This window comes from Triturus cristatus, chromosome 5_1, assembly GCF_964204655.1.
Source record: "Triturus cristatus chromosome 5_1, aTriCri1.1, whole genome shotgun sequence".
Classification (NCBI taxonomy): domain Eukaryota; kingdom Metazoa; phylum Chordata; class Amphibia; order Caudata; family Salamandridae; genus Triturus; species Triturus cristatus.
This window is the reverse complement of record NC_140587.1, coordinates 99,922,514-99,943,323: the sequence shown is the minus strand read 5'-3', so window position 1 is coordinate 99,943,323 and position 20,810 is coordinate 99,922,514. Positions and strand designations below refer to the sequence as shown.

The 20,810-nt window shown below is 43.5% G+C and overlaps 1 protein-coding gene across 2 annotated transcripts in view; it reads left to right on the top strand.

Moving 5' to 3' along the window:
* MROH1 (maestro heat like repeat family member 1) overlaps nucleotides 1–20,810 on the top strand; it is a 2,508,022-nt gene that overhangs the window by 98,069 nt on the left and 2,389,143 nt on the right. For both annotated transcript variants that reach the window (XM_085604508.1, XM_085604507.1), the window contains exon 2: nucleotides 15,679–16,074. In XM_085604508.1, the coding sequence (XP_085460634.1) occupies nucleotides 16,053–16,074 (22 nt within the window). In that variant the 5' untranslated portion in view covers nucleotides 15,679–16,052. The remainder of the gene's footprint in view (nucleotides 1–15,678; nucleotides 16,075–20,810) is intronic.

Here is a 20,810-nt window from a genome sequence, read left to right as displayed (position 1 = left end):
GGAGGTTTCTCTTGGGTACGTGGAAGGAGAGGTATTGGGGTCCGGTGTTGTTGGATGCATTTTTAGGCGTGGGTGAGTATCTTGAAAGTGACTCTCTTCTCAACGGGGAGCCAGTGGAGGTTCCGTAGGTGTTGGGTGGTGTGCTCGTGTCGAATGTCGAGGATGAGTCTGGCTGCGGTGTTCTGTATGGTCTCGAGCTTGCGGAGCAGAGACTTGTTGATCTCTGTGTAGAGGACGTTTCCGTAGTCCAGTCTTTTGGTTATGAGTCCGTGGATGACGGCCTTCCTTGATTCAGGGGGGAATCCACTTGAAGGTCTCTCAGAGGGTGTTGAAGCAGCTGGAGGCGACGGCGTTGACCTGTTGGGCCATGGAGAGGGAGGAGTCGAGTACGATGCCGAGGTTTCGGACATGGTTCGTGGGTGTGGGGGGGATGCCGATGGCTGTATGCCACCACGTGTTGTCCCAAGCCGAGGGGGAGGGTCCGAGGATGAGGATTTCTGTCTTCTCCAAGTTGAACTTCAGGCAGTTTCTGCTCATCCAGGATATGACTTCCTTCATTCCTTCCTGGAAGTGGAGTCTGGTGGTGATTGGGTCCTTGGTGAGGGAGAGGATGAGCTGGGTGTCGTCAGTGTAGGATAGTGTGCCGAGTCCGTGCTGTCTGACGATGGCGGCCATGTAGATGTTGAAGAGCGTGGGGCTGAGCGATGATCCTTGGAGCTGTCCGCAGTTGATTTCCGTGGGTTCGGAGAGGAAAGGTGGTAGTCTTAATCATTGGGTTCTGCCGATGAGAATGAGCAGATTCAGTTCAGGGAGGTTCCTTGTATGTCTCTGTCGTGGAGTCTGGCAGTAAGTGTGCGGTGGGAGATGGTGTTGAACGCTGCAGAGAGGTCGAGTAGGATCAGAGCCGCGGTGTGTCCTTGGTCGAGGAGGGTGCGGCTGTCGTCTGTGGCGGTGAGTAGGGCGGTTTCTGTGCTTTGGTTGCTGCAGAATCCAGATTGGTTGGGGTCAGGGCTGGAGTTTTGTTCGATCAGTTTTCTTAGTTGTGCATTGACTGTCTTCTCTGTGACTTTGGCCGCGAAGGGGAGGAGGGAGATGGGTCAGTAGTTCTTGAGGTCGGTGGGGTCTGCTGAGAGCTTCTTGAGCAGGGGTCTGTCTACTGTGCATTTCTAGATAGGGAAGATGCTGGTCTTGAAGGTAATGTTAATGGTGTGTCGTAGTTCGGGAGCAGTGGTGGTGGGGGCTCTGTGAAAAATATGCAGGGGCACGGGACCGTGGGGGACCCTGAGTGGATGCCTTTCATGGTCGAAGTGGTGGCTTTGGTGGTGACTGGGGTCCAGGAGGAGATTGGGGGGGTGGGGGTGGGGAGGGGCTGGATGGCATTGCTGGAGCGCGTTGCTGGAGCAGGAAGTGGTTTCGGAGTTGGGTGTCTTGTCATTGAAGTTGTCATAGAGTGCCTTGACTTTTAGATGGAAGTAGGATCTGAGCTTGTTGCAGAGGTCCTGGGAAGGGGAGATGTCCATGATTTCGCTAGGGGGCTTTGTGAATTCCTGGATGATGCTGAAGAGTTGCTTGGAGTTGCCGGCGTTGGTGAGCATCTTGTTTTGGATGAAGGTCCTTTTGGTGGATCTGATGCGTTGGTGGTATTCCGTCATGGCGTTTTTGTAGGTGCTGTGATCTTCTGGCGTTTTGCTGTTTCTCCAGTTCTTCTCAAGACGTCTGCAGGTGCGTCTGGATTCTTGGAGGTCGGCGGTGAACCAGGTGGCTTTCCTGGGGCGTTGTCTGTCAGGGTTTCGTAGTGATGCAAGCTTGTCTGCGCAGCTGGAGATCTATCTGGGAAGTCCTTTGGCTGCGAGGTTGGCATTGGTCGACGTGGTGGGGGCGTCATGATTGAGGGTGGAGTTGAGTTGTTCCTCAGTGACTTTGCTTCAGTTCCTTTGTGGGGGCGCGGTGCAGGTTTGGGTGGCTTTGGTTTGTTGACGTGGAAGTGTACGTAGCTGTGGTCTGTCCATGGGGGTTGCGTTGTGTGGCTGATGTGGATGTTGTTACCTCCTGCGAAGAAGGGGTTGAGGGTGTGCCCTGACTTCTGGGTGGGCGTAGTGACGAGCTGTTTGTCAGATGTTGGCGAGGTTGTCCAGGAGGGTGGTGGAGTTAGGGTCTCTGGGGTTGTCGAGGTGGAAGTTCAGATCTCCGATGAGTATGTAGTCCATGGAGGCGAAGGCGTGGGGTGGCAGAGCCAGAATGACCAGCTTTAATGTGCTAAATAGCATTTGTATATGCAATATATGCAAACCGCATGTGTTTGTGCCTGGATTTGCTCATTAAAACCAAGCTTTATGCTGATTGCTACCTTTGGACGTCCGCCCCGTGCCCAGCCCCCATCGACCTCTTTCCTCTCCCATAAATAAAAAAAAACAAAGGTTGCTGGGGCTTCAGCTGATGTCCTCTGGTGTTTTAAACACCCCCTAATGGACATCAGCTGCTTGCATCCTCCAACGAGGAGCTGGAACTCCTCCAACAATTTACATTCTACTGCTTCCGCTTCATTGTCGATCTCCTTTTTGTTTGGGCTTGATCTAGTGGTTACAGTATAAAGCCGTTGTGCCAGCATAATAGTAATGCTTTCTTTGAATTTTCATAGTGTTGCATAAATTCCTGTTCTGGAATGTCGCCTCTGTAAATATAGATCGCTTTTTCCACCAAATGTACTACAACACAAACAAGGGCACGTGAGATGGAAAAATAAAAATTAAAGGAGCACTGAGGCAGCAGGAGCGTTCTGCTGCCACTAGAGGTTATCGGGCCATTTGTTGTGTAACTATTTTCCCATTACTATTTATGAATACAGACAAAGGGAAAACGTTTTTTTCTGTATTTATATGTAAAGATCTGTTTAAATGGAAAACCGGGAGCCTTACTTGTAAAGGAACCCACCACAGGGTTAATTGAAATAACGGAATACGGTCCACTCCACCAATGAGGAGACTTAACCACTCCTGATTTCTCTCTCCCTCCCTCCCCCTCCTACCATCCAAGAACAGACCTCGGGGAAGATTGGTGCACCCATAACACCAACAAAGACTGAAAACACCAAAAACTGTAGCGCATACTATGCGACAGCTACTGCCTACTTCGGAAGAGGACTGAGTCACCTTGTAGTATTGAAGCCAGCATGTGCCACTCCTAATGGGACCAGAACAATCCTTGTCAAACTGTAGTAACTCCTCACACAGTTCTCAGTTGAAAGTACGTTTAGTTGTGGAAGCCTGGCACAGTAACTATGTTACAGCTCCTCACAGGACCCTACCAATGTCTCCTTCTCCCTACCAACTGTCAGAGAACCTTATCCTATCATGTTTCTGAAATGACCTCATAAAAATTATTTGTCATGCCCCAAGCCCTACACAGTGCAATACTACAAACAAAATGTAACGCTATACAGCACCCCCCTTTATGTGATAAAAAAACTACCCTTTATTCATAACTAAAAACTGTTTTAAATACTAGTACATAAGAGGCTAAAAGAGTGGTAACTGTACAAATAACCATCAATAATACTATTTACAATAAAGATAATTGAAGATAAATGTTAAAATGGGTGATGTGGTTGCCAGTGGAAGAATAACACTAAAACAATTGAACAATCTAAGGCACAAACGCTACTCACAAATATCATTGAGCCAAAGTGCTTTTTTCACAGGCTTACCCAATCTTCCACACCTCTTTCTCAATTCTTCATGAGTAGAGACAACACATTGGCACCTTGTTTCGGCTCCAATCAGCCCAGATAGAGAAGCAGAGTTATCATGTGGTTCTGGAGTAGAAGGATAAAGTGGCATCTATCCTTGAGTTATAAGAGGATCTGGCATGCTTTCAGGAAGTGTGCGGCTTCTCTGTGAACTACATAAAATCCAGATGCCTGGAATGGCCGTTACCAGAGCAGATGACCACAATATGCTCGCAGACTATGGCTTTAGAAGTGCACAGGCAACTATTCCATATCCGGGAGTGCATAGCCCTAGCTGAATGTCAAACCTATACCAGCATAACATACCGCTTCTTCACGATACACTTTACAAGGACGTACATGCTGGGGCAAGCTAGAAATTTCTTGGCTAGGCAAAATGGCTTCGGTAAAATTAATTTTGTTGCTGAAGCTCCTCTATATCACACTGACCATACTTCCTAAATTCCCCAGATCAAGTACCACCCAAAAGGCAGGAGTTTCTTTTGTAAGAGCCAGGCCCCTAGGGTCTCGAAAGCCACCCTTTACACATTCATCACGGATGAAGGTTTAGGATTCCCAAACATACTCACAAATATCATTGAGCCAAAGTGCTTTTTTCACAGGCCTACCCAATCTTCAACACCTCTTTCTCAATTCTCCATGAGTAGAGACAACACATTGGCACCTTGTTTCGGCTCCAATGAGCCCAGATAGAGAAGCAGAGTTATCATGTGGTTCTGGAGTAGAAGGATAAAGTGGCATGTTAGAGGATACATTTTCATTTCCCTGTACCACATTTGAATTTTCTCCCCCCCCCCCCATCAAAAATTTCCTGTGAAAGCCAATCCAAATTGTAACCATTGGGTAATTTGTGTTTACACTTCCCCTCTGTGCACAATGAAATGCTACTCATATGCCAGATCTTACCAACGCTCAGGAGTATATAAAGAAAAGAGGGCTGAGGCAAAGGCAGAGAACCGCACCTGTCAAAAAATCTGGAAAATTATGATTGGTGCAGGAAAACCTGGGAGTGCACCCCTCTCCACTCCCTTATTGGGAAACCCAAAGCTGAATTGAAACAAGATACGTATTCCGCACCCACAAAGTTAGATGTCCTATAAAGATCAATTCAACACAATTTAATGGTGATGTCCTGAAGAAATTTCCAAGTAGTTTTTTTTTTCTTTATGTACTTTATTCTTTATTGAGAATGGTGAAATACATCAAGCTGATAAAATTCAAGATTCATAATCAATTTAGCCGACGCGTTTCGTCCCCAAGGCTCAAAATGTAGTTCAAGGTGATTAGTCCTTTAGGATGCTTTGTTTCAGCATTTGCACTCTTGAACACAATCCATAAAAAATGACAATGTTGTCAACAAAGATAGGGCATGGTGGTAGCCAGATGAAATCGTCCTAGCATCTGCTTCAAAAAAAGTCATTTTTTATGGATTGTGTTTCAAGAGTGCAAATGCTGAAACAAAGCTGGAGTCGCAAATTTCCTAACTATTGAAGCCAGAAAAAGAGGCTACATCGTGCTACTTCTGTAGACCCATAACACTGATGTTACAATCTGTACATCAATAATTCTTTCCCAGTTGCACGTGATTTGGGCTTCCCTCATTTCCCCACAACAAACAGAGTTCATCAGTATTACCACACTTGAGGTAATGCCCTACACGTTGCTTCCATCATTGAAGTGGCAGAAAAGACCAAACTTCTTGAACACCAAGAAGACTTTCGATCGAGATGACGTAATAAGATCCCAATGGGACTTCTTGTGAAATGCAGGATTTTAGCCAGTTTCCGACGACTGAAGACCAAACTAAAAGGGAAAGGGAGCTTTCACAATTGCGCGCCATCACACGGAGCACCAGGCAGGAATGTTTTTTTATACCCGTTTTGATCTATCCATGGAGCCCTTCGTTCAGACCGTACAAGCCAATGCAGATATTAAAGGTATGACAGTAGGGACCAAGGAAATCAAACTGGAATTCTATGTAGACGATGTGTTATCTTTTCTGTCTGACCCCTCCACATCTATCCTTGAGTTATAAGAGGATCTGGCATGCTTTCAGGAAGTGTGCGGCTTCTCTGTGAACTACATAAAATCCAGATGCCTGGAATGGCCGTTACCAGAGCAGATGACCACAATATGCTCGCAGACTATGGCTTTAGAAGTGCACAGGCAACTCTTCCATATCCGGGAGTGCATAGCCCTAGCTGAATGTCAAACCTATACCAGCATAACATACCGCTTCTTCACGATACACTTTACAAGGACGTACATGCTGGGGCAAGCTAGAAATTTCTTGGCTAGGCAAAATGACTTCGGTAAAATTAATTTTGTTGCTGAAGCTCCTCTATATCACACTGACCATACTTCCTGAATTCCCCAGATCAAATACCACCCAAAAGGCAGGAGTTTCTTTTGTAAGAGCCAGGCCCCTAGGGTCTCGAAAGCCACCCTTTACACATTCATCACGGATGAAGGTTTAGGATTCCCAAACATTCTATCCTACGTCCTGGTGGCACAGAGTCGTCTGGCCCTACGTTGGAACATAGGTGATCGCTTCTTAATAAACATTGAACATTTCTCCCCAGTCCCACTTCACACCCTCCTGTGGCTCCCTCATTCACACTACTGGAATACTGGCAACTTATCACACGCAGATCTTCATCATTCCCATCATCGCTGACTTGGGTTGTCCATAACACAGACTTTCTACTAGAACTGGGTGACATGGATGACAATCCTACTCTGTGCGAGCTTTACTTCAGTGGAGAATTATGGCCCGGGGCAAACTTCAGGCAGAGTGGAAATTGGGCAGGGAGGATAATTTCCATCTTACACAATTGGTTCACTGGAAACCCCCTAGAAAATATATTTGCTGATAAAACGACACAAAAGGGCATAACCTACTTCAGAGAGCCATCTCAGGTCTGATTACCACCTCAAAATGCAGCTTCCTACTGGCATGTGAAGGAGACTTAGGCCACATGGGAATGGATATGGAGAAGATTGGCGAAGTCCTCAATATGTACCTCACACAAAGAGAATGCTTACAAACTACTTACATGATGGTACCTTTCCACAACCTGGCTACATGCCGTGTTTTAAGCATTTATCTAGGCTTCCAAAGGTTGTGGGGAACGATGGATATTTTCCACATGTGGTGGACCTATAGCCTTGTCCAATGCTACTGGACGGAAATACTGTCTCACAATCAAACTATAGTGGGATTCTCGTTCCGCATAGACCCATTGCCTATTCTATGGGGTGACCCTGGCATAACCTAATTTATTCCTTGACCGTGCCAACCGGTAAACTTATAACCGCCTTTATGACACTAGCACACCTTGACCTCTCCCAATTTAGGATGCAATTGACTACTCCACCCATACATGTCTTAGCGGGGCAAATTAATTACCATTTATGCCATGTAGAAGGTAACTGCACTTGTGCATGATCGAATAGACAAGTTCCCTAAAATCTGGCTTCATTTGAAAATCTTGTCCCCAACGTGAGTCGCAGACCTGACCTGCATGTCTTGTCATCGCCTCAACAGAGCTCCTCTGATCAAAGTATACAGGACAACAAACTCCTTTGTGATACACACTTTATGAATGGAAGGGACTGTCTCTCTCGAGCATAATGTATAATTTCATGTGATTTCTATAACACGGTCTATTGTCAATTAACTTTTGGTTGTAACAATGCAAAACTATAATTAAAGTGGTTAAAAAACATTATGCTTGTCCCAGTAGGTTTACAAGAAAACATTTTAAATGTACACTCTGAGAAAATATCAGCTGCTCTCATATAGTCTTCATGCCCGTCCGTCAAGAGTTGCTGAAGTCAGGGGCCTAATAGGCTTCTGGAGTGCTATTACCAATCGACCTTTACCATCTTGTCTAAACGTCCTTGTACTAGCCTCGTACGTTTTCAAACACTGTACAGCACATAGTTTCCTTTTATTTCGAAGAAATGGAAATGCAATGTGAATTTTCCTTTGTATGTTTAGAAATGTGAAACACAACGTGTTAAACCTAGTGCTCTTACATTAGAAAGTCTTCTACAGGAAATGAGGCATAATAACATCGTTTGGCTAACGATTGCTTCCTCAATAAGTCGCCATTATCTGGCTAACATTCAAGGAAATGTAAAGTCACATTAACATCCTATAACGCAGTCTATTCAGGTATAGGAGGATTGGAAAATCTAACGCCCCTCATTTCACAAATTGACTTGTATTCCCTGAATGGTTTGTTATCAATAGACATGCCCTGTTGAGATGGCAGAATGCAAGTTATTTACTGACCTGTAGGCCTAACTAACCCTGTCCTGCCAACTTAATTAAAAACATTCAAACAAAGTGCACTGGATCCACACTCAGTCTGTTGCATCAATGTCCCCGTCATTTCCATGCTGAAGAATATCTCTTGTGTGTGCGCTGGATGACCATGCTGATTAATGTAAAATGTAGCCTGTGACAAATGTCCTGCCACTTCCCATCGACACACAATTCCCCAAGCCATGAGTTCAGCTTTAGTGACTGCAATAAGGGTTGTATCAGACCCAATGGGTCCCTAGGAGATCCAGAAAGATAAGAATTTTCAGCAGAGTATCAGACGCCATCACAGCACCAGAAACTAAGGTTGCGGAAACTAAGGTTGCGCTCTCCACAATGGAGTCATCCGTATTGGTTAATCCCTTTGTCTTGTCACCTTAGCTGAGACTCCCAGGATCATAAGGTAAGGGGTAAATGCATGAACCAATCCTGCAGGAGTGCATCAGTGGGTCTCACTAGGGAATCTGGTCTCCAACTGTAGAAGGCTTCTAGTTGTTTGTTCATCCACGTTAGGAAAAGGTCCATCTTGCATTGATTCAGCGATTGAAGCACCTGCCGATATAGCCCCCAGTCACTGTTTGTCCAGAACCAGAAGTTCCAATCCGCTACTACATTCCATTGAACCGAAATTTCATGTTAAAGGTGAAAGTGTTAAAATTATTTTGCTATCCATGCTAACATTGGAGGTCTCCTGCCACAGTGTTGGTTGGTGTATAGAACCACTGAGATATCTATTCTTAGGAGAATGCAACTCCCCTTTCTGCGGTGACCAAAATGTCTGCTAGCAAAAGAACCCTGCCTAAAACTCCAAACAATTTATATTAAGGTTTATTTCCGTTCTCTACCATCTGCCACCCATGGGCTGCTGACATCTGATTCTATCATCCCCTCAAGCTGAATGCCAAAAATGCACCTTCAGTTTCATGTTTCCATAAGCTCCAGCTACCTTATCCGCTCCTTAGCCACCTCCTTTGGCAGATTCACCTGGTCCTCCTAAACGGCCCCCTGAGAAGGTGCAGAATTTTCAGTCTCTGAAATGCCTGATAATACAGCGGCTGCAGAAAAATTACTTTTATTGATAATGCCAGAGACCCACAATCCAGGTCACCTATCTCGGTGATGAACACTGACTAGTAAATGCTCACCTCAATTCCTTCTTGATTATCTGGAACTTCTGAGCAGGAACAATATTTGAGCTTTCATCAGATCTGCCGGCAGCCCTAAAAGCTCTGTATTCTGGGCTGGAGCCAATGGATTTCAATGCATTAATCATGAAACACAGTTTTTGCTACAAGTAAATTGTCCAGCTGAAGTGCAGCTTCACTGTGTCTTGTTCTGGGGCTAGAATAGTTCTGTCATCCATATAAGTATTGCTCATACTCCGCTGGCTCGTATAGACCCTACCACCAGTTTCATCAGTGTTGTGAAAAATCACGGGCCGATGAAAGGCTGAATGGTAATATTTAGAACTTGTAGCAACAAAATCCTCATGAGAACTGAAGGAAGCTCAAAATCAAAACGGTGAGGTAGATCTTCTTCAAATCCAACCTGGCCATCCACTATACTGTGTCAGTAGGGCTTGTAAAAGTTGGATACCTTCCATCTTGAAATTGCGGTATAAGATCTAAACCCTGATTATATTTTATATTTTTACATTTTTGTGCAGGTGTCATATCAGCCTACAACCTTTGTTTCTCTTCTTACAAGTAAGACATTGCTGACAAATCCCCTGGGATGGGGCTCGTCATTATCTCTCATAACCTGTGCCAATAAATTGAGAATGGCTGAATTTATAAACTTTGCTCATATAGGGGCAAAATAGAACTGTCTGGGTTGGACACATTACCTTTGGGTGCCATAAAAGTTGAGTTTGAAACCGTGAACAGTCTCCAGCACCCATGCAGCCTTTGTCACCCACTACCCATTGTGTATGAAATTGCACCCTTTGGATCTGTATTTCACCTTCTTTCAATCTCCAGTGAATTTACTCATGAAGGTGCTCATATAGGACCATTTCTGGTGTCGGCTACCTTGCCTTGTAAAATAGGCTTTTGGAAATCTGCTCTGAAGCAACTGCACACCTCCTTTTCAAAGCTTTTGCGCCGTATGGATATCACATATTCTGCCACCTTTGATGTTGGCATCCATTCTGTAGACCTTGAATGGATGATACTATCCGGATCTAAATATAGCACTACAGACTGGCTTCTGGGAACACCAGCTGGGGAAATGTATGCATTCTCATCTCATCTCTCTGAGAACAGAGGCTACTGGGATTATGCTGAGTGCAGTATACAAAGTCCTTAACCATTAGTCGTTTTAGTCCGGAAGCATGAACCTCAAACTATTTGCGGTGGTGCCAAGATACTTTAGCGTGATTGCCAAAATATGTCTGAGTCAATTACTCCAGTGCCTCATAGTGAGGCCATTTGATTAATTCAGCCTTGGCTTTAGAAGGCTCCGGGTTTTAGGTGATCTTTGATGGATCTGCAGAGATTGCGATGCTTTCACCCTCTTGATGTTGCGCATAGCATTTCGGCTCATTGGACATGGTTTAATGGCCTCCTCCTGATTTGCCAAATACCTCAAACAATTCCTTCTCAAACTAACAAACAGCAGGTTCCCTTTCATAATACTCCTGCTACTAATCAACATTGTAGGGTTGCAATTCTAAGCTAATGACACAGACCCACAGGTTGCTACCCAAGGAGTGAAAATAGGAGGGAGCAGACCCCGAGAAAAAGGGCTTGTATTCAGTTTAATTAGTGTGGAATTTTATGGTGAAGGGAGTAGTCCTCACTCTGAGGAGACAACTTATGTTGGTATTACAACCCCAACACTTCCTTATGAGTGGGGTGTCAGGGGACTCAAAGGATAATAAAACTATCAAATTGTTACTTTTTGTGCCCTGTGTGCCCAGACTAATTATGGCAGCCGTGAGCTGTGATGTCCAATGTTGCCATTTTATTGCATGCATGCTGTTATCATAGACTACAAAAGAGGTCTGCACTAGGCCTGGGTGAAAATTTCGTTCCGGTCGCGGGAATTGCGATAATTTGACACTTTCGCGTTCCGCGGAGAGCGCGAAAATGTCAAAATTTCCGGTTTCCGCAGCTTGGCGATAATTTGTTTCTTGCTCGCGCTGTAAAATAATACATTCTCGCGCGCGATCGCCTTACCTGAATCCCTGCGTTCGCCCACAAGTTTTCTTGATCCGGTCGCGTTCTCCATGAGATGTTGTATTGTTTTTAGCCATTTGCGCTGTCTCGCGACAGTTCGCGCCCGCAGTGACGTAATGCGTCGCGCGTTCACGTCTTTCTTCTCGCGATCCTGCACCGCGAGACAACTCAAAACAAGATGGCCGCGCCCGCAAGCAACCACATGGGTAAGTTGGCGATCCGCAACCATGCAGAAAATCTCGCGAACATGCGGGAAAAAAACTTCCACATCTTCGCGATATTTCCGCTTGTTTGCGATAATTTTAAACATTTTCGCGATAATTTGCGAAAGTTAATTTCGCAAATTCCGCCCACCCCTAGTCTGCACGCGCTGGCTGAAGCCATGTGGCGTGGTTTTGCCCCGATCTCTTGCTCTACATCAAATGCTGATCGATCAACAGAGTAAATAAATAGCTCAAAGTCAATGCACATGGATTTACAAAGGCAATGCTGCCTGTCAAAGCTGAAAAACAAGTTAGGTGGGTAATCTGAAACGTGGAAGAAGGCATGTTGCATTATAAAGAGAAAAAAAATACATTACTGCCAAATATTGCACAATGATGTAATAAATCAGTAAGCATGGACCAAATACAACAACATTTGTCTTGACTGTCGAGCAGCAAAGAAAAAAAGCAGTAAGTTGGTGTCTGTTGTATTTAGAGGGGTACTTTCACTGTGATTGTTTTGTTTTGCGGCTGCTGTATTTTTTTGCATTAAAGAAAAGAGAATAATCTAAGCCTCTGTTCCTGCCACAGAATCCTTGACTTGGAAGAAATAGCTGTACTATGCTGCAAGTTAAAATTGGGGGGTCTTCTACATCGGCTATCCTGGAAGTATAACTCTGTGTTATATTGTGTTGAACTATGGGGCTATAAGGATGTCAAGGACCTGCAAAAGGCCGGAAGTTCTTTTCAAAGGTCTTTGCTGCTTCAAAGCCCACAAACAGCCATGGAAACTTACTGTTTTAAAAAAGGTTAGAGTATTTGCTACAACTAAAACCCTTATGGATGAAACTGTTGTTAGAGTAGCACTGATGTACAGTGCATCTCTGACGGATTTCATTGCTCTTTACAACTCTGCTATAATTGAATGACTGCCCCATATTGAAACTATCTTGAAAATAGCAGGTTGTGGTAATTACTGGTCCAGTCCTACCCCTGTAAAGGAATCTAGTTCAGCGGTAGGAAAAGCAGACTACTGAGATTTTAACCACACACAATGCATGGAAAGTGGTAAGAGTGCACAGCATGCTATATTCCTACTTGGAGGATACACATTACTTGATTTTGAACCATCATTCGGAATTATGTACTGAGGCACGACAAAGCCTTTATGTAAAATTGGATTTGGGCACATAAGCGGGGCTTGTGTTTAAGAAGTGGCATGCAGATAAGGAACTGTCTGAGTCTTGTGAATTTGAATTTGGCTGTCCAGTGCTTTAAACACACTTCCTGTTCCTTTGTGAGAAATGTATTGATATCAAGAACGGATACTTCGCTTGCTTCTTAAAAGAAACAATAGCAGATGATACTGAGGTTCATTGGTCTTTTGCTGGTGGTTACATTCTGAAGAGATAGTCCTCCCAGTGGCAGCTTCTGTCGCAGTTGAATGGCATGTTACAATGCTAAAACAGTAAAAAAAGATGCCTTATGTTTGACTTTGGTCTTAAGCAAATCGAAAAATATGGAGCACTAATGAGCACCCCCTTTGATATTAACAATCCACTAAGGCACTGGATAAGTAAAATTAATCCTTGTGTCCAATGTTACATATACATTGCTTCAGCAATTAAGGTCAGTCGAAACGATCAAACAGCATACAGAGTCCACAAGAATCATAATTTCTTCAATTTGGTGATTTGTTTTCTTATATTCCATACATCCAGCATGAAATGTGCCAACACGTGTTTCGTCTACCCGTAGACTTTTTCAAGGCGGTTAGCGCGAAAAACTGTTATACGAATTGTAATTCCGATCACAGTTGACTCCTGTCGGTAAATACACATGCATCCACAAGCCAAAAGTTGGATGATCCAAAAGAAACTCCCTATGTTTGGAGTCAGTGCTGGTTAAAATACGAGTGGAACCCCTGATAAGTTGCACTGTCGCAGAGACCGCCAAAGTGCGTCCTCCACCTCCTTCGCTGAATCACGTATTTTTATATTTTTAGATTTTCAAACACATTTGTTTTTCTCTTGTGTGACTAGCATCTTTTGGTAGTAGGTGCATTTGAGCCAAAGCTAGCACCCCAAGAAATAATTATGTTAAACAAAAATTCATTCACACTCTATTACAGTACAAGGTGTTACGTTTGTTCCATTTCTTGATTGTGCGGTTCTTTCTCATCTATTGGGAACCATTATTACCAATCTAGTTGCAATATTTGTTCTTAAGCACTCAGGATGCCCAATGACGTTTTACTGTGCTTCTAGGCAGATACCTTTTAGAATTTATCAGCTCAGATGAGTGGTCAGTTTGTATCTTTTCGTTTTAGGCTCACATATAATTGGTTGGAAGCTTTTTGTAACTTGATATAGTATAATAGCCCTAAAGTATGGTGCAATTTGCCCAAGCTCATTTGTTACTATAGAATATGATATGTATGGAGGAACCCTCCTATATCCAAAAGAGAGATGTAGTGTAGGCCATACAATATCTATGAAGAAGCGACCTATTGAAACTGCTTTTTGCCTTTTAATATTTATTCTGTTAACAGTTCTGTGTAAATTATTCTAGTATGTTTTTAGTCTTTGTATGTACTGTTATGGCTTTTAGCTGACAGTAATGAAGACATTTACTTATCTTTGCTACTGTTTACAGGCACAGATTTCTTCAGTTAAACAGCTTGCAGAGTCTGAGGGGCACGAATACTACAACAACTTGCAGGTGTACTGGGGATGTCTCATAAGACAACAAGCAGAGAAATAAGCTGACTCTGGCTGTGTTGATCTGTCTGCTGGCTTTTTTAAGAATCCAGGGGTCTGATCTGTCCCATTCGCTCCGTTGTGTTGAGGGTGACATTTGCGTGAATATCTCTAGTCAAGATTGGCGAAGAGCCTCAACTCCATCAGTTTAAGGAAGTCAGTTGCGATTTGTGCGGATTTCTTTTCTGCCCATACACCTTATGACGCGACAAGATAAATTCAAACATTGGTTTGAGGGCTGGGAGCGGCTTCCTTTGGTTTCCCTGCATTGCCTTAAGTTTGCAACTCGTATATGGCCTGGCATACTTCAGAATAGCCTCTATAATTTTTGGTGACCACCCTCCCAATTGTCTTTAATATATTTTATACTTTGTTGGCATTGGATGTTGAAAAGTGTGAGCCTGCGCATTGTAGAGGGCAATGGATGATTCAGGTCTTGAAAGGGCAGAAGGAGGAGGTACCCTTGTAGGTAAATCCTGAAGTTGGGAAGAGCTATTTTTTCTTTTATTGATAATCAAGAAGGGAAAAGTCTGTGATGGAATTTATGTATGGTTTGCAATTAGAGAACCTACAGGTATATTTATGGAAAGGGTCTCTAAAATCAGTGCTAACTCTGATGGTGCCTATATGTCGTACTCCTGTCCACCCTCCTCTTTGTTACCCTGCCTCATGTAAAGTGCAGAATAATGTAGAGGTTGCAATGGTGGAACAGCACCACAATCCCAAATATCCTTTCGCAAAGGAGATTTGGGTTGAAATGTAATCGGAGAAATCTACCAATTTAGAGTGCCAAATCCATCAGCATTTGTGCTTGTGTCCTTTCTGTCCTGCCCCCCTCCCACACCCCCACCCCCCTTGGAACCATGGCAGTTTCACAAAGAAAGTCATACAAATGTCCCCATGATCTGGGAAATGTCTCCCACAGATATTAATTCTGTGGGTCCTTAAGATGTACCATTGCTTTGGTTTCTGTCTTCAGGAATCACTGCAGTGAACACGGGTCCCTCATGCTATAAAGAGCGCGAGGACCTGCCACCATGAATAGAACCACTGAAGCTCCTCCCACCATAGATGTCAGAATCATTTCAGGGAGAAAATGTTCAGAGACACAGTTACCACCTTAAATTAGGTGGGACGGGCCACCTAACTTTTAAAGGACAACTTCATTAATGTATGCGTTTAATGCATGTTAACCAATAATATATATAATGAACCAGCCTGCTCTATCTTTTCAAAATAAGTTGTCTGATTTGAGTTGGGATGTCACTGGTAAATGACCAGGTTTTGTTTAAGTGATTTATTCTTAAATTGTAATTGGATTTCACCTTTGGAGTACGACGCCAACTCAACCTTCCATGTGCAGTGTCAATCCATCAACATGCTTATGTGTGCCTTTTTACAGTATATTTTTCTTGTAGCCTTTCATGCAAATTTCCATTTACGGATCTAATTTCTCTTGCAGGGCCAGTGTGAAAATCTGTGCTGCAGTGACTCTTTGCTTCACAGCTTCAATCTTCTATTTGTGCTCACTACGATGGCATTCCTGGCGTTATGAATGGCTGTGGATTACAGACTATTCACAAACTCATCTCTGCTGCAGAATAGCTTGGACTAGCACTGACCAGGAAGCTTATGTCTCAGTAGCTGCCTTTGCTTGGTGCCGATGTTGGAGCTTGGAACTAAAAACATCCCTTTGTAAGCAGGGTTAGTTGAAGTATGGCGACTTCATGAAGATTTCTCAACATCAGCAGCGTCTAGTGTGTTGTGGTCTGTTACATCTCTGGTTTGCCTAGCAGTAGACTGCATTGCTCACCTAAGAGAACCAGCTCACGAAAAATGGCTACTTCAAGTGTGAAAAGTAAGTGTTGTTCACTCATCAAACACGCTACTGTTTAAATCACACAAAGGTAAACAGACTACATTTCCTATATAGTGCACTGTGTTAATTTCAGAATTTGTGGACTAGGAATTTACTTAGAAATAAACTAATAGATAAAATTCATCCCTGAAGACTAAACTCTTGAAAGGCAATTATGTGGTGCACACATCGAATCTCTGTCTAATGCATAAGTTGATCTTGCACCTGCAGAATTTAAATTGCTTTCCTCCACATGCCCTATCCTAATACCTGTCTCATCTTTGGTCATGTCATCTTCAATGCAATGCAACAAGAAGCACAATAAGGGTAGTAGAGCGAGAAAGAGGGTTAGGAAGGTACAATGTATGCCTGGCGTTTTTTACAGAGTGTGCGATTGCCTTAAAGGCGTCTTGTTGCTAAACTAATAAGAAAAAAGATTCAGATGTCCTAGCATTACTCCCGCATGGGGGAAGAGCCAAGATTTCAAAGTCTTGCAAAAAAGGCTTGATCCTGTGCCAGTAGCTACTTCTGAAAGGTATTCCACATTTTGTGAGTAAGTATCGAAAAAGCTCATCCTCCCGCTCTTCTTTGGTACTCCAGGAACTGGTCAGCAAATTAGAGGATGAGGTCCTGAGAATTTTGAGGCCAGTAATGACTACGCTGTTGTTGCAGAAAGGTAGGTCTTAAACAGTGGTAAGCTCTAAATGTGAAAGTCAGCCTTCGATCTATTGAGATTTAAAATGCATCATTTGAACCAATGTAGCGAGTCAGGAACCATCAGGAACCAATGTAGTGTCTCCAGAGCGTTAGAATGATAAATCAATTGCAAGATGTGCTGCTGCATTCTAAATTCACTGAGAACACTGGAAAATATAACCTGGGAGCCTAGAGAAAGGGAAGTATAATAATCTAGACGCTTAGGATGGATGCGTGCTTCACTAGACTTTGCAGTGAGAGGGTAGTTCAGTTGGGGAGAGTTCTCTGCAGCAAGTGACGCTATAGTAGACATTAAGCCACCAATCTGTTGACTTGACAGGTAAGAGATAGAGTTAAACTACAAAATTGAAATTTCATATTGCAATGGGTAAATGAGGAGAGGGGCTAGTTGAGTGTGCCAGAATGTACATTAGTAGGATCTCAGTTTTGCTAGTATTAAGATTCAAAATGTTCGTACCCATCCAGTCTACAACATAGATCATGTTAGTATAGCACATCAATCTCACCCCACATACAGTTATATACATGTGCCTGAAAATTCAGGTTCCTGCGCCACAACCGATCACTCTAGGGCCTATGTACATTTTCAAAGACGTCACCACAGTTTGTTCCTTCAGTATCTAGTATAGTATAGCATTAGCTATCCTCAGGCGAGAGCACCCACCTCCCCCATACAGCAGCATATAGATATTTCCTCTAAATGTATTCCACCCTCCCCACACCCGCTTCCACTTCATGGGACGCCCTCAATTTACATATACTTCTTTTTCTGCCACCATAACCCAGTCCATGTCATTGCACTATTCCACATATGTTGGCGCATTCTGCGCTCCCCAGTATTTGGCGATGTTGTGTTTTGCTATCATCATACCCAGTGTCGCACAATCTTGGACCTTGCGAGTGAGGTTGGTGGCTTCCCATATGTTCAGAAGACATAGTTTAGGTTCTAGTGGTACTGGCACCACACCGACCCAAGTTACTGTGTTCATGAATGTTCCCCAGTACGTTTTAATATCCAGGCATTTCCACATCGTATGGAAGAATGTACCTACGGCCCCACATTTTCGCAAGAAGAGTTGAGTGTCAGCCCTCTACTCTGGCCAGGGTCACCCTAGTTAAATATATCCTGGGAGCACTTTTGAGTTGCACCAGTCGCAGTCGTGAGGGTACTGCTACCTCTCATGGGGACTCTAGCGCTTCCTGCTAGTCCGTATCATCTAGGTCTCCAATGTTGGCCTGCCATTTCTCATGGAGACTTTGTGTAGGGTCTGCTTGATTGATTATTTTCCAGTAGGTTAGAGATATGGATTTTTTTTATCAATACGCTCTGTAAGTAACCTGTCCTCCAGTGGAGAAGCCTCTGGGAGAGTTGTGTCTTGTGGGATGGTGGCCATGAGCGCATGTCTAACCTGAAGGTAGCTGTACAATTCAGGTGCCTCATATTTGACCATACAGAATATTTCTTTTAAATAGTTTTGAAAAGTTTATATGAGAAAATATGTAAAAGGAACAATTAATAAGAACATGACGTGGCAAATTTCATTTTTAGAAAGCATTGCCACATACCATTAGTATAAAGAATGTTTTATACTATTCTGGACGTGAAAAAATCTTACAACACCTAAGCCGCATTTTAAGTGATTATATACGCAGTTTAGAATCTGTTAAATTTGCACATGGGGGAAAAGATCAGTATGACCTAAGGTGTCTATTGTAAACACAATAGAGGGGTTCTTGAGTAAATATTCAAAATCCAACCGTTGGGAAACTTGAAGGATAAACTCAAAATACGTTATTTGGAAATGACGCCCGTGTTTCTACTGTGCTAATGCTATAGATAGCTTTGATTCTGTTTAACTAGAGCCATGTTTCATTTCCTTTCGCTAACTAGAATTTCCTCCCAACATAGTTTGGACATTTTTGAGGCCTGTTCAACTGGGGACAATTTATTTAACCCTTTCGCTGCGGCGGGAATTCCGCCGCAGCGCTGGGGGATGCGGGGGGGCAGCACGGTGGCGCTGTGCTCATGACGGAGCCGCTCCGTCATGAGCCACGGTTGAGCTGTGCTCATGACGGAACAGTTCCGTCATGACTCCGCCCAGTTGCGTTGTCCCCCAGCACAGGCGGGGAAACAGCGCCGCATAGGCGGAGCGCCCGCCAACGGCCGTGACATGACGGAACCGCTCCGTCATGAGCACACGGCAACCGTGGCTCATGACAGAGCGGCTCCGTCATGAGCGGGGAAGGGGTTAAGAAGCTTAAATGTTATTCTGCCATATGGTACCAAGATGGAAAGTTGTATTCACGCCGGATGGCTTAAACCATAGTATCCTTTGTTAGGCTAAAGATTCATTTTAATGCAGCACTCTCAATAGGCTCCCAAATGTCCCCTAATTCTAGGAGCAATCCATCTCCTCTGTACAAGGCCAATGGTGGAATTTTACATGTGTTAACTGTTATAAGTGGATGGGGAGGGCCCTCCCCACCCGATTACGTTTGACTGAGGACTATGTTTGCAGCAAGACCCTTGCATTATCTCTAAATATACCAATAAAAAGTTACCATCCCAATTTGCTTACCATCAAATAACCATGTGAGGTTTGAAACCCTTTTCCCAAAGATTATAATCTTTGTTTTTTCGAAATTTTTATTTTCAGAACATTTTTCTAACAATTTGATAGAGCATCTAGTTTCCTATGTAGACCAAAAACTGTGTAGTCAAGAAGAATCTGATGGTCTTTGGATATGTTCAGAACCCATTTTAGGCCGAGTTGTTTTTAAAGCGGCAGACGGATCTAACACACATAGACTGAAGGGAACGAGCACCAGGGCACAACCCTGTTGCAAGTCATTTAATATTTTAATTCTACTTGATCGACCTCCTGAGTTGTCCAATTCCGCCTACGCCCAATTCGCCATATGTAAAAAAAAAAAGATTAAAAGGCACATTCCAAGCTCTCAGTCTCTCTCCGAGTCGCCCGGTTTACACCATATCAAAGGCTATGCGAAAGACAATAAAACAGCAGAGCCACGAGGCAAACTGTGATTGGTGGGGGAGTGACCCTCCTGGACCCCATCTTGTTCAGTGTGGAAGAGTCTATTCACCAGAGCCCATCCTTCTAGATGATTAAATAGAATCTTAAGAAATACTTTTCTGAGACATCTGACTTAAGTTTATAGTTTGACAGACTTCCATTGTCTTTTTTGGTCTGGAGTTAGTTGAGACCATTTAGATGTTACCAAAATTATATGTATCGAATAGATACTCAGAGGGGCTTTTGCCCACTTTTTCTTATTTTATTTGGAACCATTGGCTTGTCATGTCATTTACATTTTGCTTCTGCCCACTAAAGCAAACCGCTTGGGGCAGTGGGTCACCTACCTTTAGTCACTTGGTACTTCACACGTTGAGTGAATGGATTTTTTCCTTTCACAAGGAGTACATACGCATGCATGCGCAGTAGTTCCATTTAGTGGCAGTGCTTTTGTTTTTACTTTATTATTGCTTCAGTGTCGAGTTCGGATCCTAATGTCAATAGCAGGAAACTTTTGATTTGAGGCACATTTAAGTTTCAGTCAATGTCTCCTATCTATGCTGTTGTAAATACTTTTTTTTTTTTTTTTATTTTTTTTAATTTTTTTAACAGGTTTTATTTGTCATTTGCACATTATAAGCAGGGCTCTGTACCCCAGAAGCTACTACCGCACAGAATTACATGGTAATACAACGCAAAGGACAATTTACATTTGTTTCCCCCCTCCACAACTCCTCAACACAACTACCAAAACAAACAAAGCAAACATATTCTTTGATCTATAGTATGGTCTCAGATCTCCACGGTGGTGGTCGGGATGGTAGTCTTGAGCACTACACCGTTGAAGTTAAAGAGACTTGAAACAAGGGCCAGCAAGGAGGGACTTGGGGGCAAGTCCGGGTGAAGCCAAAGGGGTACTTGGGTCATGGGAACACTTAGGCCAAGGGGATGCATTTAGAAAATGTGGATCCGGTTTGGGGAGCT